This window comes from Marmota flaviventris, chromosome 19 (genome assembly GCF_047511675.1).
Source record: "Marmota flaviventris isolate mMarFla1 chromosome 19, mMarFla1.hap1, whole genome shotgun sequence".
Taxonomy (NCBI): Eukaryota; Metazoa; Chordata; class Mammalia; order Rodentia; family Sciuridae; genus Marmota; species Marmota flaviventris.
The window spans coordinates 38,147,776-38,174,934 of record NC_092516.1 but is presented as its reverse complement, the minus strand read 5'-3'; the positions used below and the strand labels follow the sequence as shown (position 1 = coordinate 38,174,934).

The 27,159-nt window shown below is 51.1% G+C and overlaps 1 protein-coding gene across 10 annotated transcripts in view; it reads right to left on the bottom strand.

Moving 5' to 3' along the window:
* Mad1l1 (mitotic arrest deficient 1 like 1) overlaps nt 1-27,159 on the bottom strand; it is a 357,731-nt gene that overhangs the window by 126,569 nt on the left and 204,003 nt on the right. For 9 of the 10 annotated variants that reach the window (XM_027922766.3, XM_027922768.3, XM_027922767.3 and 6 more), the window contains 2 exons: nt 26,882-26,938; nt 6,010-6,098 (listed from right to left, as the gene is read on the bottom strand). In XM_027922766.3, the coding sequence (XP_027778567.1) occupies nt 6,010-6,098; nt 26,882-26,938 (146 nt within the window). The remainder of the gene's footprint in view (nt 1-6,009; nt 6,099-26,881; nt 26,939-27,159) is intronic. The other variant, XM_071605258.1, reaches the window with a different exon arrangement.

Here is a 27,159-nt window from a genome sequence, read left to right as displayed (position 1 = left end):
AAAATGGCATTTTGTTCAGTGATTTTTTTTCTCCATTCTATTTTTTATCAATTTCATTTCTTTCTGCTCTTCATTATTTCTTTCTGCTTATTCTAAGCTGCTTCTGCTCTTCCCTCAGGTTCTTACAATTAGCAGATAAATAAGAGTCCTCTTTTCTTCTCTAATGTGAATGTCTCTGAAAGTTTCCTTCTCAGTGCTGGTTTCACTGTATCTGACAAAGTTTTGTATTTTCATTATCACTCAGTTGTGTATATTTCTCTTGAGAATTCCTCTTTTACATGTGGACGATTCAGAAGCACATTTGGAGATTTTGTGTCATTTCTGATCGTTTGGAGATTTTTCTGTTATTGACCTCTACTTTGAGCTCAATGTAGCCAGAGAACATACTGTACATGAATATGATTCCTTTAATTTTGCTAAGGTTTGTTCTGTGACCCAAGATAAAGTCCACTGTGGTAAATGTGCCAAGTGAACTTTAAGAGAGAATGGATAGTGCTCTGCAAACACTGACCATACCTGTTAGCTGACAGTGACATTCAGTTTCAGATCTTTGCTGCTTTTCTGTTGGCCCCCCACCAACTGTGAAGAGCAGTGCATGGGTGTCCTCTGTAAATGCTTGAGTGTCTGTTTCTCTCCTCAGTTCTATCTGCTTCTGCTTCCTGTGTTTTGAAGTTCTGTTGAAATGCGTGTATACATGCGACAGGGCAGGTGCAGGGCTGCCATGGGCCCTGCTGATACCAACCTGACAAAGTGGGATGCCTGCAGAAAAAAGGCCTCCCATCCTAATGGCAGAGATGCCTGCTAGCATCAGACACGGTTCATGAGGGCAGTAAGGAGCCCCTTCGCCTTTGTCTCTCCAATGCCAGATGGGGATAGAGGCTCAGCTACCTGGTCAGCCTGACTCAACCAAGGTAGGACAATCCTAGTCAGGGACACAGCCTGCCCACCTCCTCAGCCCTGCTACACTGCCAGGCAGGGGCACTTGTGAAGGCTGGGGTAGGAAGCAGACTCACTGGGCAGGGGCTCTGTGGGGCAGTGGGATGGGGAACAATTCTTTCCCTGGCATCAGCCAAAGTCAGAAAGGCATATTCAAGGTTGCCTGCTATCAGGTGGCACCCCTGTGGCTGGGGGGTGAACGTCTTTGGAGACTTTGGTCTATGTCTATGGCTGGGTGTGCATTCAACCTTTTGAGGGTTCCATGTCCAGGACACGCAGCTGGCATTCTGGGAACTCAGGGGACTACCACCTCACTGTCCTCAGTCCTGAGGTCCCCAGTGGACTGCCTTCCTCCATCTTGCAGGGCATCCTCCACCAGCTGGCTGTGTGTGTCCAGGTCTGCAGGTGTGAGTTGGACCTGGGAAGAAAGGGGGCTGCCGAGGAACTGAACTGGATGTTGAAGATTCTTGAAAAACAGGCACCCCTCATCCTAGCTTCACCTCACGCCAGAGATGCCACATCTTTGCCGAGTACCACAGGCCCCTTCTCTTGAGAGAGCAGTGATTCTGGGCTTGGGGATAAGTCCTCTGCTAAGGTACGGCAGGATGACCCCATCCCCCGGGTCAATGGGGCATTAAAGTTCCACCATGATGCTGAGCTTCCAGCACCGTCCCCTACCCAGCTCCCAGGAGCTGGTAACAGGCTGACATCTGCCAGGCCCAAGTCTCCAAAGATATGCCGGGCTGAGAAGAAACCAAAGAATAATAATTCTGAGGGCACCAAGTGAAAGAACCCAGCTGGGATCTCCTAGCAAAGCCACGGGGACAAATCCCAGGTTTCTAGCCAGTTGCTTGCAACCCCACTCCTAAATGAGCAGCCAGGGCTCCAGGGTACAAGTGGGTACTGCAGAGTACCACACTATCCTCCGACATCTCCAGCACCAGCAAGCAGGGCTCCCTCAGCCCCCAAAGCCTGGGGTTGCCCACGTGGGCTGGGGCCTAGCCAGCACATCCGTGGGACCTGGCAGGCAGTAAGCGTGGCCGTGACGGAGAGGCTCCGGAGTGTGACTAACAGGCATTGGCACAGACACACGAGCCTCTGGAATCACTGAAAGTCTACCCAGTTGCTAAATCCACAGACAACATTTAGGATTTGCCAGAGCTGCTATTTGACAGCAGAAAATAACGAACCCAGATTTGTTCCACTTGAAAGGGCCTCAGCTGTTGCTACTTAAATCTGTACTGACACTTCCGTTTTCTGTGCTGAGATGATTGTGGTGTGAGGGATGTGTGTCGCTTACACACAACAAATAAGTATGTCTACTCTCTTGTGTGTAGCAAATGTAACCTAGGTGAATGCGCACACGCACATGAACTCCCAGTACCCAGGTTGGCAGTGCTGTCCCCCTCGCCCCCCGACCAGCTCTCCTGTGGCCAGCTGGCCGACTGTGGTCACGGGGAAAGGCTGGCTGACAGCAGCAGGGCCCTCGTGTCCACTGTCTTTCTCTGAACCAACCACTTCAAAAACCACTCCTCAGCAAGTTTCAGAGGACTGAAGGAAAAGCACTTCACGCTCAGGAGTGAGAATCAAAAGGAGAAACAGACCCTCGTTCAAAGGGGGTCATTTAAGTCTCCCCTCTCTTCTGTGGCTGCAGGGAGACAACGACGAGCCCTCTGGCCTTGACAGCACTGGTGTCTCCCCCAGGGGAGCTGGAGCAGATGCTTCTGGTTTCTAGAGACACTGCTCCTTCAGCTGGCCCCAGCCCCTCTGTCACTACCTCCCAGCCAGAGGGCTGCCTGATGTTGTCTGAAGAAAACTCACTACAACAATATGCCCCTCATTCAGGACAAAAGTGAGCTACAAATATGGCCATCTCAAGAGCACCAAGCCTACCTGTGATGCTGTGGGACACTTGAGGCACAACCCATGTGCCTGCCCTGAGCCTGGATGGCTGGGGTCGTGGGGGGAAAGTGAGAAGGTACAGGGGGTGCCATTGCAGGGTTGGGCAGAGGCAGGCCACCTCTGCTGAAGGAGGCAGGGAGTGCCAGAGATGCTAGCCTACCCAGTAGAAGAAACAGACCTTAAGAGAGAGACAGGCCTGTGGAAGGAGAGGCGGGTCAGCACCTTGGCCAAGCAGGACTCCCCCACCTGCACAGGAATCTGTCCCTGAGAAGCCAGAGGAGCCGCCTGGGCTCTGCGAGTCCTGGTTTTACACTGTCTCCCTGGCTGAGTGCACTATGCAGAGCCCCTGCTCACCTGGGGTTGCCTGTCACACATGTCCCGAGTGTGGAGCAGCCACCCAGATGCAGGTACCCGGGTGACAGCTATCTCCACCCTCAGCTGCTCCTTGGCTGGAAGTCAGAAGTGCTGCTGCAGAACTGTGGTGCAAAACTCCACCAAAGCCTCGCGACACGTGCCGACCAGCTCCTAGCAGCCAGCCACGAAGCTGCTTCTTTCCATAGCTGCGTTCTCCAAGTGAGACAATGGGGACAAGAAGCTTTGATCGTTGAGCAAAAGATGTCAACAATAAAGCTCTTTCTTGAAGTTTAAAAAATAAACCCAAAGCGTTCCAGCCCACACGAGCCCCACCCACACCTGGCCATGCTCCTGTCAGCCGCAGCATGAGAACAGCGGGCAGCCAGAGTCCTGGCAGAGGACAGGATGCCAGTCTGTGACAGGAGAGCTGAGTAACACAGTGCTGGCCCATGCTGACAGCCTCAGGCCCTTGGGGCAGACTGTCCTCTGCCCCCTTGGCTAACACCCTGAGGCGCACCTGCCAACACCCAAATCCAATCCCTTCACTGCATCACCTGATAACAGGGCTCCCAGGGACACGCGGGGGGGGGGGGGGGGGAGACAACCACAGGACACACCTGTCTTGCATGGCATTAAGGACTCTGTCGGGTGAGGGGCCAGCCATGCTGGTTCCTGAGCACTTGGTGCCTCCTCCATGAGAGCTGACCTGGGGCCTCCATCAGCCCAGCACTCTCTGAATGCCTCCTCCACGGCCAGCTCCTGGCCCTCGTTCCTCTCATGGCAGACACCAGCTGAGCTCTCCCGCCTTTGCGGCCCTTGGCTGCAAGCACTCCTAAGCTGCTAGCCATCTTTTGGTGCCTCCCAGTCTTATTCAAATGCCTCTTGCATTGAACATCCCCTCCCCACACACACACACCACCACCACTCACACCTCTGTGTTATGAGCTCTTCACCATAGATAGGGCTGCTCCATGAGCTGGGGGGTATATGTATAGGAGATATGCTCGGCCCTCCTCTGGCTGGGAACAGTCACTTCAGCTTGGAAGGGTGTCCCACAGCAGATGCTGCCTGGCACTCAGCTGGGGAGAGCTGCCCACCTTGGAGGCCAGTGGTGCTGGCTGCTGCAAATTCAATCATGTTGCTCTTCTACTTTCAAACACATAATGGCTTCCCATTGTTCAGAGAATAAAGACCAAACCCTCACTGGGGCCCAGGCCTGGCCTCCAGCTCCCCTGCCATCCTATGGTTAACCCATGGCCACACACAAACGCATATCCCAGGGGAGCCCCCTGCCCCCAGACACCTGCTCTCACAGCACCACCACATTCCTCTCCATCCATAATTACAGAGCCAGGATTGCCTGTGAATAATGTCCCCCCAAGTCCCCATTAAACCACAAAACTGATGAAGACGGAGAGTGTGCGTCTTGCTCACCACTCCATCATCCTCAGTGCTGAGCCCTGACGGTGCCCACGGCGCACACTCGGTGTCTACCAAGTGAATGACGGAACGAACGCAAAACAAACAGCCTGGGATCTGGCAGGTCTCCAAAGTGCTATTTATAAGGCCTCCATCCATATATTAGAAATGCTTCAGAAATGAGGGAGGAAACCTCAAACCTGGAAGGGACCATAACTGTTTTTGGCTCAACACTTCTGGGCCTGGTTGGTTGGACCAGAGGCAGCGCACATATTTTCTTGCTTTTACTCAACAACCCTGCAAAGCTGGGGTCATCCACACACTACCCACGAGAAAACGGAACCCAGAGGGGAGAAACAGCTGAGGCCACTTTAGCCCTGGGTACCAGGGTTTGCCCCAGTCTGCTGGGCCTTGGCTGCACAACCCAGGGAGGGCCACACAAAATCCAGCACCAGTGGCCTCACCAAGGGCCACCTGGTATCCACTGGGGCTGTCCTGGTTCCCAGGTCTGTTCTCCTTTCTCTCACCAGAAACAGCTCCCTGGGTGAGAAGCCCTGGATGCCAGGCACTTGGTCCATGGCAGACACTCAGGGCAGAAGGGAGGCTCCCCAGGCACGGCCACTCAGCCACGGCCACTCAGCCACACTCACTCTGCATCCACAGTTGCTGCCTCCCATAAGAGACGCTAGAACTGGAAACTTGCCACTTCGACTAGAAACTGAATGGCAGGGCTGAAGTGTGCATCAGGGGACAGTCAGGAGGGGCTGCTCAGGACCCCACCCACACATCTGGATCTCCTTCAGGACCCTGATACGTCTTGGGGAGAAAGGAAATAAGGTCTGGGAACAATCTCAGCCCGCGGTCTCTGCTTACTGAGAAGTGTGGGGTGCTGGATGGCGGAGGTGCAGGAAGTACATCTAGGAAAACAGCAGCTCAGGGCAAGTGAGCGCGTCCTGAATAATGGACAAAGGTGCCCACTGACAGCAGAAAGCACATCTGGTAGGGCTACTGCTTCTGCAAGCAGTTCTCCTCATCTGCACCTCCCAGTATTCCACTGCTCATAAATTCCTTGCTGCCTCTAGAGCTACACAAGCCAAGAAGATGGGCCTGTTGCTTTACCTTGCTGGCAGCAAAGGCAGGTCCCACCAGATGCCCCGACAAGAGTGTCTGCGAGCTCCTGAACATGGGGGAGGCTGCAAGGCCCAGCTGTCTGCCAGTGCTGGCCAAGAAAAGGATACTGGAAAAGGTCCAGCCCAGTGGAGACGAGTGTCCCTGCAGAGGAACCCAAGCGGGTGGAATGTGACTGAGGAACAAAATGCCATCCAGGAGGCAGTGGAGGAAGGGGTTCTAGTAGACTCCCGCTGCCACAGCCCCAGCCCCAGCCCCAGCCCAGCATACCTGAGTGTGTCCACCTCCTCTCTGCAGAACGGGAAGCTCGACTCAGCAGAGCCCGGCTGGGACTTCAGCATCTTCAGCTCCATCTCCAACTGCAAGAAAACACAGGGCCAAGGGTCAGCAGGTGCAGGGGCTCTGCAGGCCTACAGACAGCACAGAGCCTAGAACCTTGCCTGGCCCCAGAGGTCCCAAAAGCACCATTCAAAGGTCCCCCAGACCCAATCCCCTCCTCGTGCTAGGGAACACAGGACAGGGGGCTGCTTTCCTGGGAATCCCAGCAGCCTGAATCTGCAAGGCCACCAGCATGCTACCTCATGCAAAAATCACCCTTTCCCTTCCTTAGCACTTCTGTCTGCAGAATAGCCATGGAGTCACCGTCGTTCTGGGAATGCTGTGGAGAGACACCAAAATCTCTGGGGCAAAAAGGGACACAGTAACTGGAAAGAACATATTCTAAATTTGCCACTGCTTTGAATGAACAGTCACAGTATTTTCTTTCTTTTGCTACTTCAGATTCCTCTATAGAATACAGAAGCTGCAGGCCTCCCCCAGGAGGAAAGTGAACTGTAATAACACTCAGACACGCCAGGGTGGGAGGGTTAGGGAGTGGTGGATATGAGGAGTCCCAGTAATTTCAGGCTTGAGAATGGGTACTGTCCATGGCCAGCCACTGGCCAGGGACCCCAGGAGCCAGAGGACATGCACTCAGAGCTAACCTCCTCTCTCCACCCGGACATGGGCTTGCTGAGGAGGCCCCAGGATTCCAAGGAGCAGCCTTGAAGGAGCCAGAAACTGTGCCGCAGCTGCAGCTCAGAGGCTGTCTGCTGACAAAGTCTGGCCACTCCTCAGTGCGGCCCTCAGGTGCCCTTACCCTTCTCATCCTTGCCTGATGTGGTCCCTTGACCTTGGACTTCTCAGCCTCCAGAAACGTAGGTGGCAGAAATAACTGTTTATTATAAATTATTGACCTCGGGTGTTCTGTGATAGCAGCTACCAATGGACCAAGACAGTGTATTTCAACTTGCCAATGACATTCACTCCTAGCATGCTGACACTAACATGCACTAGCATGGCTCCTCTGTGAGGTGTGCACTTGTGCAAGGCCTTGTGCAAACCACAGTTGTTACCGACACAGTTGCTCACTACCAAAGAGCCCTCCCCCTTCCTCTACACTCGGGGACCGTCCATACACCTTGCAGGTGCCTATCCTGAGAATCTGGCAGAAGTTCCCCTGAAACTGGCTCTTCCTGATGCATCTTCCATTTCTCTTTGTTGGGAGAGGGCAGCAAGACAATCGGAGCTATTTCGTGACAACTTTGCTCTTTAATAAGTGGCCTGTTTAGAATTTTTTTTTTTTTCTGGATTCAGAATTGATGAGAAACTTTCTAGGAAAATATTATCTATTTCGGATGTTTGTGTTTATTTAAAAGGAGTTGCAATATGGTTCATAATTCTTTCCACAGAAGTCATGTAGAAACCATATTCTTTTTAGGGTTATTTTTTTACTTGTCACTTACCTTACTATAGAGGTTTGACATATGCAGAGAGGTCTAAGCCATGGGTGCAAGCTTGGGAATATTCACTGTGTGGGGTGTGGGGGCCCCACCTGCCCACATAGAGTCCTCAGCACCCGGAAGCTTTCTAAGCCTTCCCCAGCCAGAAGCATGAACATAATTAGTCCTGCTTCTTATTTTGGGTGGTGATGCTATTACATTTTACTAGAGTTGTGAATAATTCATCTATTTTATTGGCTTCATTTCAAGTAACAGGCACCTGGACTCTTATTATTTCTACTACTTCTTGCTCTGCTGTTAACCACTGCTTTGACCATTAGATTCCTAACTTTTGTCTTACTGAGGTTTTCTTTTACTGCATCTCTGACTTCTGCAGCTGGAGGTTAGTCCATGTATATTCATGATTTCTTGTCCCATGGTATAAATATTTAAACCATGAATTTAGATGTTTCCACTGGCTCTGATGAGGACTGCTTTCAATACAATTGTTTTCTAGATTTTACGCACTTTTGAATTGCATTTCTTCTTTGAACCAAGAATTAAGACAGAATGTTTTGTTCTGTTTGTCTTTGTTTTGTTTTTGAATTTCCAAGCAATAGGAGCCTTTTCTTTTTCTAGTTTTGTTTGCGACTTCAAATTTCGTCACATCACCATTAGAAGAGGTTTTATTCGAATTTACAAAGGTTTATAAAGTTTATAAAGCTTCTCTTTATTACCCAATGTGTGATTAATCTATGGACATTTTCTACGAACACTCTTTAGAGAATGTGTCCTCTAATTCTGGAGACTGGGGACTCACAATACAACTTGCTATGTCACAGACAAGAAGGTAAACTCACTTGCTGCTCACATCCTCAACCGTCTCCCCCTGCCCCTCTGCACATGTCAGTTTCCTGAACAGTGGCGCTATTCTCTGGCACACTGATATTCATCCTGTATTCTACACTGCTTTATGGCTGGAATTTAGACTCTAACATAACCAAAACGACAACCCCTGCTTCTGTGTTTAGGACTAACAGATGGCCCCACAACCCACATGTTTCAGCCTCTTGGTTTTGCTTTGTAATTCATCAGGAAGTCTTTTCCTTTTAATAGAAGAGTTTAACCCACCTATATTTTGATATATGTGTGTCTATTTCTGTGTATGTTCTTGTACTTCCTGTCTTATATTTTTAAAAACCGTATCCCTCTGTGGCATTCTAATCTTATTTACTGTTTTATGTGTTAAGTCTTGATACTCAGAACAGTTTGTATTTTTCTTACTGGTTGCTCTTATAGCAGAGGCTCTCTGGTACTGTGCCTATACCGCCCCGTGTTAGGCTGTGCTCATCACATGTCCTGTGCAGTGTCTGTCTGGCCCATCTCTTGTTCACCTCTGTGGTGTCTTGTCACTGTTAATTTCATGACTGAGCCAGATGTGCCCAGGTGAAACCTCACATCCTAGTGTGTCTCTGAGGCCACGGGGTGGATCAGCATTGGAATCAGTGGACTCAGAAGACCATCCTCCCTGACACTGACATGAGCATCAGCATCCAACCCCCCAAAGGCCGAACAGAACCAAGAAAAGGTGAGGCTCTCTTTTTTGCCTCCGGTTTAAGCTGGGACATCTCAGCCTTGTGGAACAGGCCTTCAAACCTGGATTGAGTTCCACCACTAGTTTTTCTAGGTCTCTAGTTTGTAGATGCCGACTACAGGACTTCCTAGCTTCCGTATCACATGAGCCAATCCCTCATAACCAATCAATCCACTAGTCTCTCCAGACAGACAAATGAATCCTGTTCCTCTGGAAATCACTAACACCCAGTTAAACACACTTCAACAACTCAATGCTCTCCTTAGGGTATGTCTTCAATTTCAGCTACTAATGATAAGAAACCCATTTCTCCCTTCCTCTCCTATCTCAATACTTTCTACTAAATATCCAAGCCCTTTGTCACCAGAACGTGTAACAGGTACACTGCTACTATTCTCTTAACTCTGTGCAGCTCTTGTGGCGGGTTTCCCAGGGGTACTACCTTCCTGTGCACCTCCAGTCTGTCCTCTTTCCTGCCTTCCTGCCCCTCTCCTGTCCAAGGCCCTCAGGTCCATGGCCTTCTCCTCTGGCTTTGGGGGCACTCACACTCTACTGGATCATGAGCTTTTACTTCTTGGCAAAACGTGTGCACACAATCACGTGCTCGAAGTCTACTTCTTTTTCTGTGACTTTTCCTTTCCTGCTTCTCTCCTTCTGTCTCATAAATGGGCATTCGGATTTTCACTGCTCATCATGCAAGATGACTTTTATCACATCCAGTTTAGCATGAGGTCACACTGGAGAGTGGCTGGGGCCATATTCTTTTCTTTAATCCAACCTGTTGGTTGTGTTGTGAATTCAATCAAGAGCCACTACTTGTCTCCAGCAAGAAGGGGAAGCTGTGAACTCTCAAAAGAGCGACCACTGCTCTTCTCTGCTCAGGCACAGGGTGCAAGGGCCCCTCACACAGCTCCCTGCTATCTTGGGAGCCACACAGGTCCAAGGGACCCACTTCACCAAGGCCTGTTCTTGCCTCTCACGAGGCCCTGTCCAGCAAGGTGAGCGTCATTCGGCCTCTTAAGCTCTTTTCCTGCGCGCCGTGCCCTGGCGGCTCCCTGTGCCCGTACCTACATGCTGCTACGTGTTCCTCTACTCGGGGCCACCTGCCTCTGCTTAGGGTGTGGACTTAGCTCTGTTCCTGTTTTGTTGTTTTGGTTTTCATTCTTCTTACTTTTGAATGATTTCCAGAAATGGAGTGATTTATGTTCAACACCAACATGGAGCCCTTTAATTTTAATCTGTAACCTTAGACTCATAACTAACACATGCTCAGCTCTGTTCTTCTCACTGGGCCAATTCCCTTCCCCCTGAGCCTATACCAGGAAACCTCCCCAGCCCTGTCAGGCAATCCATCTCCTCACACACCCACAGGCGCCCCTCTGCCCATGCCGCCATGCTGGCTCACAACTCTATCACCCTCCTCCAGTCCCGCGGTGCGAGACAGTGGCCATCAAGATACATCCAGGGCTCAGGTTTGCAGCTGCAGCCCACTCCCCCGTCCAGCCTCAGGGTGAACTGGGACACCAGCTCCTCCCAGGAGCCTGATGCCCAGACACACTGTCTAGCTCCCGTTGTCGCTTCTGCCAGACAGAGTACACATGCAGGTTGTTGAGCCAGCACTGGAAGAGAGGACACAGACTCAACACACGAGCCACCCCATTTAAGAAACAATCTAAACCTACCATTTTTTAAAAGGGAGGCAATGTGTGGAAAGATACTGAGATGAGACCTGAGGAGGGTTCCCAGTGACCCAGCAAACAGCTCTCAGCGTTAACTACCTGCCATCGGCCATGGGGCTTTGCTGGCTGTGCAGCCAGGGCCACCCTAAGGAAGCCCTGAGATGGCCCATGTCCTCCTCCTTGTCCTTTTATCACTAAGGTTCAGCAACAATCTGGGGGCTCCACAGGGCAGGCCCAGAAGAGACTATAACCAGGCCAGCTGGATACTCACACCTGGGCAGGTGGGTGCAGAGTAAACATTAGGTCCTTGGGGTCGCTCTCACAGATTGCACCTCCACTCCTCACCTGTGGGTGAGACCACCTGTCTTCGAGGTTTCAATGCCAAGTGGGATACCCTAGACTACAGGCCCTGGGTCAGGGCACAGGCTCGAGCAGGGGATGGACAACTGCTGAACCTGCCCCGCCCCACATGGCGACCCAGGCCTTCTTCCCCCATCCAACACACGCTCTTACACTCACTGTCTAGAGCTCTCACACTCATACAGTCAAACTCATAGACGCTGAGTGTGGCCACGGCCTGTTTTCTCCCTCTCTGGGCCCCAGTACATTGCACATGAGGCTTCTCAGGTCCCAGGGGACCTGCCCTCACTCTGCAGGCCAGCCTACACCAAGAGAGCATCCATTACCAGCTCTCTTTAAGACACACCAAGCTAATCCACGCTGCTATTACTTGGCCAAAACAAAGGAGAGAAAAAATTGAAAATGCATTAATATTACAGGCCGCAACTACCTATTTCATACTTCACTGAGAAAAACTTGTGTTTAGAGTCGGTTTAAAAGAACTGTGAACACAAGCACTAATTGGATTGTGTCTTCTGAGAGACCCTGCCAAATGCCTTAGAACCACGCAGCCCCACACTGAAGCTCTCCTCCCTGCCAAAGACCCCAAAGAAGCGATATTCTTAGGTTTTTAACAGGCTGGGCCTGAGCACAGGCCACCAGGTGAGCATGGACACAGTAGGCAGGGCACAGGGGCAGGGGCTCACTGCCTGCCACGGCCAAAGAGCAATTTGTGCACATTACCCTGAATGTCTCCTGTTCCACTCAAATTTAATCTCCTGAAGAGAGGGCTTGTGCTGCCCAACTGCAATCTCTGAGGCTAATATACAAATTGATATTCCTTACTCTGACGGGCTCTTCTAGATTAAGAGGCATAATTCCCAATAGTGCCTGGTCCAAATGAATCATGGGCCCGTGGAGAAGAGCTGGCAATTGCAGCCCTGGGGCAGTGACCAATGTGGTAGCAGTAAGTCCCTCAGCAAGTTAGGCTCAAGCATGGGGCAGGGCAGGAGCACCTTGGGGACTACACCAGGGGCTATGTCATGCTGAAAGCTCTGACTCAGGAGCAGGAGTTGACCCAGGTTGGCCGGCAGGGGAGAGGGAGGCTGACCAGCCTTTGAAACCAGCGCAGGCACCCATGTGCTCCACCACTAGGGCTCTTCACCCATCACTATGTCCCTGCCAGCAGCCACACAGGATACAGGACTGCAGGACCCGCTGAAGGAACATGCTTGTCCCCAGGGAAAGCCCAGTGAGCCTAGACAGGCTGTTCTGAAAATGACAGAAAAAGTGAAGTCACGGAGACCTGGCCCACCATTCACCCAGATGCAAATTACAGAGAACTTTCTGGGCTTCTGCTTTGTCTATTCCCTAAAACGGGCCCAAGAGTCTTATCACAGGGCTGCTTATAGAAGAAGTCAGACAGCAAGTTCAAGAGGCCAGCAAACGAACCTATCTGCCAAACACCCTGGAGGACAGGGGCTGGCAGAAGACCACTTATTCCTGTTTCTCCCCTCTCTTCACTTTGCACCAAGTTCATATGTTGTTTACCAAACCATTAGTAAACATGAAACACACACATTCCCAGGATGGGCAGAACCTAACAGCACACACACTACCACGAAGGCTGCAGCATGGACACACTTGGGTGGCCCACGGAGTAGCACGCGGCGCGCCTCCTATGCTGCTTCCCAGCAGCAGAATACCATGAGGAAACCCCTCGAGCTGTGTCTGGGGGATGGTGGGCTCCTGGAGCCAGTTCACCACCTTGTCTCTCTGCCTCCAGCGCGGACAGATGTAACTGGGGGTGGGTAGCCTCATAATCGTGGCCTATTCTGTGGATTCTGACCACGCTGCAGGGAGGGGCCATTAGCAGGGTCCCTTGTCTCCCCTGGGCACCTGTTTCATAAACCGGGATGTAGCAAAGGTATCCCTCTGCTTTGGCTCCCCGGCCACCAAGTCATTTAGCCAGCTCACTAATCCCCACCAAAAACTGGCAATGAAGCAATGATGGCACTGCAGAATGGTGGTCCAGGTAAGCGGGAGCACAGGTGGAAAGCATGGGTTGTGGCCATGCAGAGACTGCCATGTCAGAGCACAGCAAGCCAGGACATGATGACCTGTCAACTTGTGGTGCCCCAGCCCAGGCACAGTGCAGACACCTGCACCACATAGCACCACAGCCCAGAAAGCCTGTGTATTCACGGTTTGCTGACCTTGACCTTCCTCTTCCCCATGAGTGGCAGGGAAAACAGAAGTGGGTCAGATCCAAATGGGATTGCAGGGCTAACCAGTAGCATTGGTACTTTTCCAAACACTGAGTAGCATTAATTTGGACCAATTACGTTGACCCAAGTGCTATATAAACCCCTTGACTAGCACATGCAAGCAGCAACTACTTTAGGGTCCCCTCTCACACTTTGGAAGTTCTGTTTCTATTCAGACTTGAATAAATCCTACTCTTATCTACACTCATCCTCATCAGTGGATTTCATTCTTCAAATGTGTGACACAAGAACTCATAACGAAATTGGTGGTGAGCTGCTGAGGTCTGCTGTAACAGTGGAGGGCAGAGCCCACCATTTAAGAACTGCAACCCATTTCTCAGCTACAGAGGCCCTCAGCTTATGCAGACCCCACCCACCCTAGCAGAAGCGAAGAATCTAGTTTCATCCCAAACTCTGGTTTCAACTGATAGCCTCTGTTTGGGCAAGAATGGGCCTGGGAGTGTGCAGGGCAATAGCGACAAGTGCTGCCTCTTGGGCTCCACTTGGGTCTACCAAGAGCCAGGTCTTGGGGGACCCACACCCCGCCACATTGGGCTGTGTCTTGTCAGGCCAGGGGCCCTATTCAGGAAGCCTCAGCAGAGGTGGCAGGGCTCTGGCTCCAGTTTCAGACACAAGAGCCCAGGCTTACAGTTGACATCAAACCCGGAACGGAAGGTGTTGCCACTTGTATGTATCACCTAGACCAGGGTCAGACAGCTTCTGCAGGAAAGGGCCTATGGATTCCACCTTGCAGACTACATGGTCTCTGCTCATGCAGTGCACAAGCTGCTAGTGAACTGGTACAGCTAAGTTCCAAGAAAATTTTACTTACAGAAATTGCATCGGGCTGGGTTTGGCCTGTGGGCCAAAGTCTGCTCACTCCTGACCCAGACTAAACCATTACCATATGGATGAGAAAAATGTCAATCAGGACAATGGCCAAAAAGCTGAAGACCACAGTTTGTGGAAATAGCTGGAATGACAGCGCTCAGCACTTACCCAGCCTGCTCCACACGGCAGCCTTCCTAACAACCCTAAACCTGCATGGGCTGACACAGGGGCTCACAGGACGGCGCTTCACTCAGACAAGAAAGGGTCTCCACTGGCACTTCTGAGCAGTCCACCCACAATGCACTGGACATACCTGAGGAAGGAAGACCTGTCTTGCACTGAGCACAACTTCTGAATGTCTAGCCAACATTCACACTGGTGCCAAAGCTACTTATAATTATCTGAGACTAGCCCGAGAAACATCGCCTTTGGTAAAAATCACAAAATATGTTTTTATGCGCTGTTAGTATCAACACATTCTTCAGAGCAGCAGCTGTAGTTGTGCTGAGGAAGTACCACTTCCTTTTGTTCAGAACTCAGCCACGAGCTGCTCATCACTGCAGAAACCTGTGTGGATGGCAGGAGGTGCAGGTGTCGGCAGCTCCCGCAGAACCCACTCAGCCAGCAGTCCTGAGAGCGGCTGCAGTGCAGCGGCCCCACAGGCGCAGGGGACATTGCCATGAATCCTGGTGTCCTTGTGCCCAAGTCCACACACTGACACACACAGTACATATAGATCACTCTCCTCTTTATTCACACTTAGGACCAGTACAGACGTTGCTACCCCTAATACTGCAGGTACAGCAGGCAAGGAAGGGGACATTACAACTTACTCATTCTCAAGAGGGATGCTGGGGCCAACAGGATCAAGGGACACCCTGCCAGGCCAAGTCACACACAAGAACAAGTCATAGAGAAGATGGAGATCCACATGTCAGAGTTTTCCAGTCCAACGAGACTATTCCATGGAAAAAGAAACTCAGCACTTGCCTGGTACTAGGTTTGATCCTCAGCACCACATAAAAATAAATAAATAAAATAAAAGCATGCTATCCAACTACAAATTTTTATTTATTTATTTTAAATAAAGGGCTGGGCTGGGCAACTGGGCAGAAAAGGCATTTGACAAAATCCAATGCATTTTTAAGATAATACACTCAATGAGTAGGAATAGAAAGGAACTTCCATAACATGTTAAAGGACAAAGATGAGCACACATGTCTAACAGCATATTTAATGATGAAAAACTGACAGTTTCCTCTTGAGATCAGGATCAAGAAAAGGATGTTCATTTTTACCATGGTTATGCAGCACTGTTCTGAAATCCAGTCAGGGTCACTGGCAAAAAGAAATAAAAGGCATTCAAACTGTAAAAGCTACTTATAGATAACATGATCTCACATGTTAAAAAAAAAAAAACCTCTGAAATTAAATTAGAACTAATAAATGAATTTAGCAAAACTGTAAAATACAAGATTAACATAAAAAAATCCAGAGGCATGTCTATGGACTAGCAATGAACAAATCAAAAGGGAAATTAAGAAAACAATTCCATTTTTAATATTACCAAAGAGAATAAAATACAAGTATGTTTAAGTAAGAAGGTGAAAGACTTGTAATGCTATGAACTATAAAACATTGCTGAAAGAAATTAAAAGAAAACCTCAATATAGGTAAAGACTTTCTGTGCTCATGCTCACAGGTTTGAACACTATTACTGTTAAGACAGATTCCCCAAAGTTACATACAGATTCAATGCAACCCCAGTCAAAATCCCAAATGAAAACTTTTTTTTTTTTTTTTTTTTTTCAGAAATCGGGGGGGGGGGGGGGGGACGACACTTATCCTAAAATTCATGTGGAACTGCAAGAGACCCTCAATAGACAAGACAATCTTAAAGGAAAGAACATAAAGTTGAAAGATTTTCCCCAACTTAGTACAAAGCTACAGTGATTAAAACAATCCGGCAATAGAATAAGGAAAGATAAACAGAACAGAACTGAGTCCCAAAATAAACCTGAATACCTATGATCGATCACTGGATTTTGTTTTGTTTTGTTTTTTTTGGTACCAGAATGTTTTAGTCAGCTTTTTCACTGCTATGACTAAAGGATCTGACCAGAACAACTATAGAGTAGGAAAGGTTTATTTGAGGGCTCACAGTTTCAGATGTCTTAGTCCACAGAAGGCCAGCTCCTTCCTCAGGGCTGGAGGTGAGGCTAAACATCATGGCGGGAGAGGGTGGTACAGGGAAGGAGCTCCCATCACGGTGATCAAGAAGCAGAGAGAGACTTCACTCTCCAGATACAAAATATATACCCTGTAGCCACATCCCAACTCCCACCTCCTCCAGCCACATCTACCACTTCAATTAATCCCTACCAGTGGATCAAATCACTGATGAGGTTAAGACTCCTACCATCCAACCATTTCTCCTCTGAACCTTCTTGCATTGTCTCACATGTGAGTTTTGGGGGGACACCTCAGACCTAAACCATAACACAGAAATTGAACCAAGGGGTACTTAACTACTGAACCATATCCCCAGCTTTTTTTATATTTTGAGACAAGGTCTGACTAAGTTGCTAAGGGCCTCACTAAGTTGCTGAGGCTGGCCTTGAACTTGCGATCTTCATGCCTCAGCCTCCTGAGTCGCTGGGATTACAGGCGTGCACCACTGTGCCTGACTCAGTTGCTTTTTAACAAGGATTCCAAGACCGTTGAACAGGGAAAGAAGAGTCTCTTCACAAATGGTTTTGAGGCCACTGAACATCCACATACAAAGAATCAAGTTGGACCCCTACCTCACACCATATTAAAAAATCAACTCAAAATGGATTAAAACCTATATGTAAAAGGTAAAATTACAAAACTCTTAGAAGGAAACATAGGAGTAAGTCCTCCTAACTTTGGATCAGGCAATGACTTATTAAGATATGGCACTGAAAAAAACAGATAAAATAAGACTTCATCAAAACTAAAACTTTCTGTATAACCAAAGCACTTTATCAAGAGAATAAAAAGACACACTACAGATAGGGGGCAGGTATTTGAAAATCATAACCCTGACAAAGATTTAGTATTCAGAATGCACAAAGAACTCTTGCAACTCATCAACAAAAAGATGGCCCAGTTTAAAAATGGGCAATGGAGCCGGGCATGGAGGCACACGCTGACCACCAGGGAGGTGCAAATCAAAGCCATGAGATACCACTTCACACCCACTAGGGTGGCTCTAATCTAAAAACAAAAACAAAAACCATAAAACGAGTGTTAGTTCTCTCACTCCTGATATGGTACTTTCTGTCTTCCCACTTTCTTTCCTGATTGCTTTGGCTAGGGGTTTATCAATTTGGTTGATCTTACAGACCAGATTTTGAATCTTATTTACACAATCCAAAGGTACATGCAAATAAGATGAAAACAACTGAATTTCAGGTAGGACAACTGCAGTTTTTCTAGGAGAGGAGCAGAGAGCAGGGCCAAGGCCAGGACAGTCCAGATACCCAAAGTAGGAAATGGCTAACACTTTAAGGTGGAGCTCTCCAAGCAGATGGCATAAAACCCAGACTGCAGCAGAACCAGGCATGGACTCCTGTGAGAGCTGTCCACACCAGCACAGAGCCCAGGAGCCTCCCTAGGTCATGATAGCCCAGTGCCCTAAACCTGCCCCGTGCTCCTGTCCATAGGTCCCTCCTCTCTGCGCAGGCCTAGCCTGCCAGCTGTGCCCTTAACCCCAAAGCTTCATGGAACTTTAATGCTAATAGTGCTCATGGCTGCCTCCCCTGCATGGCAAAATCTTTAAATAGAGACTGTGTATTTCAGTTTAATTTGAGAGGATGCATGGTTTGATCCCAGAGGCCTTACCTAATTCCACAAAGTAATAACCAGTGGAAAAGCTGGGCAACTTGCTCCCCCCATACTCAACAGCAATTCTAATTAACGTGACCATTGCTGGGCACCAGAGGCAGCATGCTCTTCCATGTGCACACACCCATGCAGTGTCACATGAACTTGCGATCTTCGTGCCTCAGCCTCCTGAGTCGCTGGGATTATAGGCATGCACCACTGTGCCTGACTCAGCTGCTTTTTAACAAGGATGCCAAGACCATTGAACAGGGAACTCGACGACATATGTGAGTCTTCATCTGTGATAAATACCACTGGAGTGTTGGCGACACTAAGTGCTGGGTCTTAGAAGGCTCTGAGGCCACAACGGGCTCCCTAGGGCACAATCTGGGAAGAAATGGCTCATGTCTCCAAGAGGTGATTCTGAGATCAGGATGGGAACCTTGCCCAGAGGCCACCATCCTGCTCTACGTCCAGCCCATCACCAGGAGGGTCTCTGGAGAGGCTTCTGCTTCTTGGTAAGGTGAGGGGGGGATCTTAAATTAAGCCCTCGCCACCATTTCCATTCCAGCTTGGAGGGAGACATGGGCTACAAGAGGCTGTATAGCCAGCGACAGCTCACACAGTCACCACCTGCTAAGCACAGCCAGTCCCTGAGCTGGGAAACAACTGCTCCTCAGAAAAAGAAGCCCCGCTGGAGTGCACAGCCCAATAGTTTCCACCCAGGACAGCCAGCTCGTTGCTCTGAAGTGGTCCTTGGTGCCACCCTAGGGAGGAGGCCTCTGCAGAGCAGAGTGACTAAGCTCCAAAGGGATGGACAGTGCTGTACTGTCAGCGCTGGAAGGTCTGGGGTAGGTACATGGCCACTGACAGATAAGTGCTGAGCCAACTGTGCCTCCGCTCTAGGGCAGCAGAAGGCAGAGCAGTTGAGACTTGGAGGAAGCCAGTACTGAGAGGTGAAACAGAATAAAATCAACAGCAGTGCACGTCTAGAAGCAGTGCTACCTGGCACATGGAGGAGTGCCAACACGCTTTAAGGGGGTTCCTGCCACCCCAAATCCTGCTCTTGTTGAGGGAAACCCCAGCCCATCCGCCCTGGCAGGACGATGGCTCCAGGGCCTGATGAGTGATGTCAGTGCACATGTGCTTCCACTGGCTCTGATACTTGACCAGAATCAGTGAGGTGCCTCCTCCCTAGAACAGCAGGTAAGATGCGAGGGTCTGCAGCTAACTTCCTGCCTGCTGGATGCAGGACAATGAAATCTGCCTAGGAGAAGCAACTGAACATGAGGCCGCTATGGAAAGGGGCTTCCCCACCAAGCAGTTGCTCTAATCCGGAGGCTCCATGTCCTTGCAAGACCTTGCATGCATAGGTTACCCTGGCAGGGGCTCTCTGGAGCTTAGTGGCAGTTGACACAGGCATCCACATGGCCCCATGCTTCCTGGTTGGAGGGAAAGCCCAGGTGCACAAGGATCAAGCAACACTGGGACTGCGGAGCAGTGTGGAGGGCAAGACATGCCCGGGAGGAGCTGCTGGCAGGGCTCAGGAACGAAGAAGGCAAGTGCCTCTGGAAAAGCTGGCAGGGCAGGCTCTTCAATAGAAAGGAGAGCTTCTCCAAGCTCCTGCACCAGGCAGGGTCACCTGCCCTCTCCCAGACACCCCACCCCAAGAGGGAGCTCAGGACAGTGAGTGAGGGGCCTGGGGGCTTGAGCAGCATAGCAGAGGAGAAGTGCTGAAGGCTGACACAGCACGAAACTGGTAGCTGGAAAAGAGCTGAGCAGAGAGCGCCACTAAAGGTGCACAGAGTTTAAATCACAAAGCACTGAGTACCTAGAACTAGGATGAGGGCAAGACCCGCCCCTTGGTGGAATTACTCCCAGCTTTCTAAAGATAAATTAACCAATTCTTCTTTTTGTGATTATAGACTAAATCTTTTTACCTTTTGTCTGGTAGAATCCACAGGGGTTCTTTCTGCTAAAGCACACACCTTCTCCTCCTCTCTCCTCTTCCTCCCCTGAGCCCAGCAGGGGTTATAAACAAGCAACCTGCCAGCAAAAGGAACTACAAACACCTGGGAGTACATCTGCCAAGGGACACACACCAGAAGTACACCTAACAGAGGGGTGAGAACCTCCAGCTGGAGGGAAGGACAGAGAGGCCAACATGGGGAAGAAGCACACGAGGTGTCCATACTGCAAAGACCTCACGGGAGTCAGCCCGTGGGTCACACAATTCCAACAGGGTTTCTAGGAACCCTGGGAAGCTGACTCTGAAGTTCACTTGAAAGAGAAAACATGAGGATGCCTAGGGCGATTCTGCAAAAGAAAACCACAGAAAGGTCTCACAGAATAGACACCACACACAGCATAGGGTTCTGCCACTCAGAATCTATGTCCTGGCGGCAGTGCTCCTGCCACAGTGGAACTTTTCTTCTACTTTTCTGGAGGTGAGTGGGGATCCACCTACCTTCTATGGCTAAGGGCCAGAAATTAAGCCATTGGAAACTTATTTTCTGGGCTAAGGCAACAACTTTCAGACTACTGTTTCTAAAGTGCAGATGACCCTTGCAAGGTGACAGGGTCTTGGACCTTTGCTGACCTGATGGGAAGAGACAGAGGTGCATGGACAGCCTGCTCCTAAATGTCCACATCTAATCAGTCAGCTGCTGGCCTGGCCCTGGCCCGTGCTCGGAGGCTGAGTTCTACTAGATCCCCCATTTCTGTGGAGCTCACAGGACACCTGGAAATGGCACCTCATGGCTGCAGTACAGGGGTCCCAGGGTTTGGAGGCACCTGGGACTGAGCCCCAGCAGGCTATCTCCTAACTATGGAAACATGGGCACATCACAGTCCTCACTGAGCCTGTTCCCTCCTCGGAATAATTGGAACCACAATTTGACCAGCTTACGGGTTTGCCGGGAGGGTCATGGTGAAAACAAGCCACACAGAGCACCGAGTATGTGACGGGAACAAAATGTGCAGCAGCAAACACTGGTTACCCTAAGATCACTGTGCCTAGGAAAATGCGATGGTGAGATGATGGTGGTGGTGATGACAATCATGTCCCACAAAGGCAGCATGAAAAGAGCATGTCTGCATGAAAGGAGGGACTAGCAGGGAAGAGGGCTGGCAAAGTGCATCTTCACCTGAAGGGACAACTGGGCTCTGCAACACTGAGCACATTCCAGGAGAAGGGACAGCACGAGAAGTGTGAGAAGAGGGCTGCTCAGAGCGGGCAAGGGGCTGGGGGTCAGCGCAAGAGGGAGGGTGTATGGGCACGCCCTTGCCAGGTGGCAAGGACTAGGTGAAGACACAGGCTGGCCACATTCAAGATGAGAACACGCCAGACTGCTCGTCTACGTCCCAAATCCACATGCTAAAATCTCACCCAGGGTGGTAGTCTCGGGAGGAACCTCTGGGAGATGATAAGATCCTGAAGTGTGACCAGTGCCCTCAAGGAAGGGGCCCAGGAGCTTGATCACCCCTCTCAACACACTAAGCAACAGCGAGAACCAGGGAGGAGCTTAACCTTGGATATCCAGCCTCCAGAGCTGCCAGCCTTATATTTCTTTAAGCCACCCAATGTGTGGCATTTTTGTTATAGCAGGGAGACAGTCCTGAGACACAGTCACAGCCTCCCTGAACCTTCAGAGTGAGATCCAGAAGAGGCACTTGGTAAATACTGCATCAGGTAAGTTTAGCCTGAATGCAAGAGGTGCTTAAAGGGAACCTGTTGTCTGCCTCGGTCTGCAAGAGTCCTCTCTCGCACGGAGGAGCCTCGCCATGTACGCCAGAAATAAGACTAAAGGCAGAAGTCAGACTAATGGGCGCAGGAAGAGAGCCCTGCGCCAGCTCCATGGCGCCCAAAGAGGACCAGGCTACGGTCACCCCCCAGCAACGCTGCACTAAGAGGCCTGGGTCTTTTCAAACGCACACATTCAGGCAGACTTGACAGATATCCAAGGAACTTCCTCTCCCTCCAATTTGGGGATGAGGCAGTGAAAGTTCAGGGAGCTACAACATGTATAATAGGAAAAATGAGAAATTATACCCCATTTGTGTATGATATATCAAAGTGCATAAATGCATTCTACTGTCATGTATAACTAATTAAACAAACAAAAATTAAAAATAAAATCTAAGAATAAAATTTAAAAAAAGATTCTATGTCATACTTAAAAAAACAAAAATTAAAATAGATAGAAACTCAGCAGGCAAAGTGCCTGCCTGTGGCCACACCGCAGGGAGGACTGCTCCTGTGTGCACGTGAGAGGCTCTAGGTGTGACATGGGCACATCAAGGATGGGAGGGAGGCCAGTGGAAGGAGGCCAGAGACTCAGACTTCAAACTTTCTCCAGACTCACTTGGGACACACTTTGTGTGGCATAAAGTGAACTGGCTGCCCAAACCAGGGGACAGCCCTTAGCCTTCAGTGTCACCCCTCCATCCTGCAGTCAGTTCTCCTCCAGAGCTCACCACACATCAATTTTCTCCAGCCTGGTGCCCAGTCACAAGCAGGACCTTCGCACAGAGTAACTGCTCTGCCAGTCTCCCTACCAGGAAGGGCTCACAGTCACTGGCTGGGCAGTGGGGGCCGAGCTGGCAGGTTGTGACAAGAGCAGAATCGTGATGGACAGGTAACAGTCACAAACACTGAAGAACCAGCTTGCTTCTGGTCCAAGACCCAACCTGGCATCAGCACCAAGGAGGACAGTGTACCAGCAAGGCCCCCTAGGATGGGTCCAGCTCTTCCTTGCACATAGCCCATAGCAAGAAGCCTGAGGCTCCAAGAAACCAAGTGGACTCCAGAGATGGCACACTCCTGCACATGAGGGCCCGACGCCCGGGGCCTTCACACAAGACACAGGGCTGCCTTACTGGAGGTCCCAGACGCGGGGCCCTCTGTAGAACACTCGCTACCCAGGGCAAGCAGCCTCCGTACATGAAGGTGACTGTGGAGGGAGCAGAGTAGGGTGGCGGGGGGGCTGGCTGAGCCCTGGCTCTGCTGCAGCCACAGCGCTTTCCTGGGACAGACCCACCCACCTCAGAGCTCTTGTGGGAGTGAGGAGTAGGAGCCAAAGAAGAACCCCATTGGGGGAAACTGGAAACTGAGAGAAACAGCTGCTTATTTACATCAAGCTGTGAGGGGTGTCATGCCTCTTAAAGCAGAAAATAAACTCTCAATCCTCACTCTCTCAAGTATATAAAATATTTGAGGACTTTTTATAGTTGTGATCAAAACTTCCATCTCTTCAGCCACCACTAGCCATATCTAATTAGGATGAGGTGTGTTAGTGACAGGACTGTGGCCCAGGACTTCTTTCCTTGTGATATTAATTGCACTTAAAGAAAAAAGCATGAACTGTACTTATGTTCACTAATTAGTATGGTTTGCTGGTTAATAATGGGAAGTCAAACTGCCTTTGTCTTGTCATCTGCAATTAGCTAGAGATGTTTAAAGTTCTCCTTTTCCTCCTGGCAGATGCGCTGAGAGAGGGGCTGCAGACACGGGGGTAGGGCTGCCTCCCCCAGCAGCCTTGGACACCTTGTGTAAGGAGTTCTCCAGATGGGCCACCCGACCCCACTGTTGAGGACCCAAGGTGCCAGACAGTACCCCTAAAGCCATCTCTGCCACAGGGAGTGGGGGCCTCAGAGGCAGAGCTGGTGGCACAGTGAACTCTGGCTGCCTTTATCCACGCCCATCTCTGGATGAAGAGCTGGTCCTGTGGGTATGGCAGCAGGACTCTGATATGTATTCTACTTATAATTCCAGGAGTAAGGGGTTCCGGTTTAGCCAGGGGAATGAGACCTGGAGTCCACTCTGCAGAGCCCATGGGAGGGGAGGTGTGGTTGTGGCTGCAGACCCAAGGCAAGCAGGATGGGAGGGGTGGCCTTGAGGTCGACAGCTCTGTCCCCCTGCCCCACTGTGGTTCCCATGGCCCCTCTGCTCTGCACTTTTCTCCCCGGAGGAGGAGGAGCCAGCCAGAGATGTCAGCCTCATCCCCTGGGAGCCAGCACAGAAGGGACCACAAGTCAGAACAAAAGAACAAGGCTGGGAACGCAAGCTGAATCCACAAAAGGAGCAGAGTAAGCCAGCAGCAAAGGGACCCGGGAGCGCAGGAAGCAGGAGGGTGGAGAGAGCATCCCACATGGTCTCGCTGAGAGGCACCTAGAGAGGAAGGGCACGGAACGTCCTGTTGGGATCACCCAGGCAGCCTGGGCAATCTGGGGCCACCTGCTACACAGGGCTACTAAGTTTCAGTGGGACTAGCCATAGTAACACTTATGATAGATAAAGCACGTTCCCATGGAGAACAGCTCTCCATGGGATGGGGCTGCCTAGCCTGGGGTCTGTGGCTCAGGGGAAACCACCTACACAGGCTCAGTGAGGACAGACAGTCCCTGCTGGAGAGGAGCCTGGGGCCAGTCACACAGCCCACAGGAAACAGTGGCAGAGTCAGGATCTGAACACAGATGGCCAGGCCCTGGGTTCCTGCCCCCCCACTCCCCACCCAGCTTCCCCAAGGGCAGCATGAGGGCTGACTTAGCAGCAGACACCCCTTGGCCCCAGGTGCGCTGGTGGGAAGTTCAGAGGCTCACGGCCACTGAGGTAAGAGCAGATGCTGTTCCCCTGGCCCCCAGACACCGCCATGTCTTATTTTCCTTTTAACTAGAAAGAAGGAGAGAGAAGTAAAATAAACAAGAAGAAACAAGCTGAGGACTAGGCAGTCAGAGGCAGAGAGAAAAACCTGCGGTCAACATTCGTCTGAAGGAAACCCACACGAGGAACCTGTACCCTGTCCACCTGCATCCCAGGGACATGCCTGGGGCAAGGTGCAGAGCCTACTCATAGAGGAGACCTGCAGTACCTGTGCCACAGGGGCTGCCCATGCTCACTCTGGCCTAAGGGCCCAAGAAGCTTCTATCTTCTCACCTCCCTGAGAAGAGACCCAGGGTTAGCAGTTTCTCCAAAGCCACATGGAAACAGGGGAGGGCAGGGGTCAGGGTCAAGGCACTCCTGCTCCTGAGGAAAAATAGAGGGTCCAAATTCAAAGGCAGCAGTGGGCAACCAGCCAGCTGCTTAGTCATAAAGCCACAGACCTGGCATGTGCTTAGCACAACTCATTTCTAATTCCTCTTGGCCTCGTGTACATTATGAAAACAAGGCCCTTGGGCTCATTTCAATTCAGGTCAACACCAAGGAAACCATGCATGTTGACACACAGAACATCAGGGTCTCCCTGGGGCTCAGTAAATGGATGCACCAGTCCTCAAGGAACACCCGGCCCCCACCTCAACCCTGGCTTCCTCAAAGTCAACGCGAAACAGGCCCTTGTTGAACTGCCTGGAGGACTCAGTTATTAAGGACAAAGTGTGGAATGTCCACAGGTCAAAGAAGAGGGGGTAGAGCTGCCCACCATGATGCTGAAACCTGGCAGCCAGAGTGCGGAGGATGCCGCAGACTGTGAACCGCGGTGCAGCAGCAGCCAGAGTGGATGCGGGAGGCTTCAGAAGAGGTGGTAAGAATGATGCTCCTGACGCTGAGCTGTGCTGCAGCCTGCCACCTGTCTCCTCACTGGCACCCAGATGTGGTTGGCCTGCAGCCTGCAGCCCCACCCCGGCCCTCCTGGAAGGCTGCCTCAGCACAGCAGCGTGCTGCTCCACCATCCATGAGGGCAAGGAGTCCTCCCAGGACCCCTTGCTGTCCCTCTACAGCTGACCTCCTGAGGCTTCAGGGCTGTTACCTAAGTGCTGCTATCCACATTTACTTCCGAAAAACCAGCCCTGCCTGCCCTGGATGGCGCTCCTGGGGATTTCCAAGGGACAGCCTTCTCCCCTCATGGCTTCTCCTAACAGGGTCTGGGAAGGAGCCTCTCTCCTGGGAAACACTTCCTTCTCCAGGACTTGAAACAGAAGTGCCCTCCCTGGAGCCCTGGCTCACAGCTTCTGCCGGGATACGAGGCCAGGATGCAGGAGTGCCCTGAAACAGGTTCCGCTCTGGTTCCCTCCAGCTTCACACTTGCTCCAGGATAGAAACGCCACCCAGGGCACAGGACTCCACTTAGACCTGGCACAGGTCCTCAGGTTCTCTACAGCACCTGTGCCATTTTCCCTACAGCGAAGCCAGCCCCTGCTTGCCATGGCCCTCCACCATCATCCTACCACCATCCTCATCCCCTGCCCCTCGGCCCTGGCCCCCTCTCCCTTTCCCTGCAGTCCTGTCTTCACTAGCAGCTCAGATCTTGCTGTTTATTCTCTGCGCAGTCACAGTTGGAACCCTCCACTGTGAGCCAGGAGGGCAGGAGCCTGTGCTGCTGGCTGCTGCATCCCCAGAGAAGGCAAGACTGTCCTTTAGTACTTGCTGAGTGGACAGCGAACGCGCCAAGCCTCTGCACAGCTTCCCACAGGGGTCTCCGCTCTGCTCAGCCCCACACCTGGGCTTCTGCCCAGCAGGGACTCAACCAGACCTCTCTGGGGCCAACCCCACCTGTGCTGCTAGGGCCAGCAGGAGCCCAGCCCCCACTGCATCTCCTCGTGGCTCACCTGAGCACCTCTGGCATCACTCGTCCTTCAGGGCCTGCTGCACATGTGGGGCAGTGGGAGCCACCCAGCAGAGGCCAGCAGTCTGCTACTGGCACAACTGGAACTCACTTTCCATCACACCACTCTTCCATTCTCCACACCATTTCCAAAGACAGGGAAGGACGCATGTCTGCAGGACAAGCCCTGACAGGGATGGGATGCGAGACCCAGGATCAAGGCAGTAAAATGTGGGCAGCCCTTTGCCACACAGTGACAGCTGAGCACCATTTCAGGACTCACCATGTCAGCTCTCTGTTTCTGGCCTCCCAGTTCCTCCAGAGCCTGCGTCAACTGAGCCTGCAAAATAAGACCAAGACGGTCAGAGGCTATGTGTGAGCACTCCCTCCCAGGGCTGCAGCAAGGACCCTCCCCCACCTTCACTGCAGCCTCCTCTCCCTGCTGGGCCAGCAGGGCTGGGAGTTGGGCAGCTGGCAGCAGACCAGGTCAGCCAGGGTTGATTGCCCCTGCAGACAGGACAGGATCCCTGTTTGATGAACGTAACCGAGTGCATAGTCTGG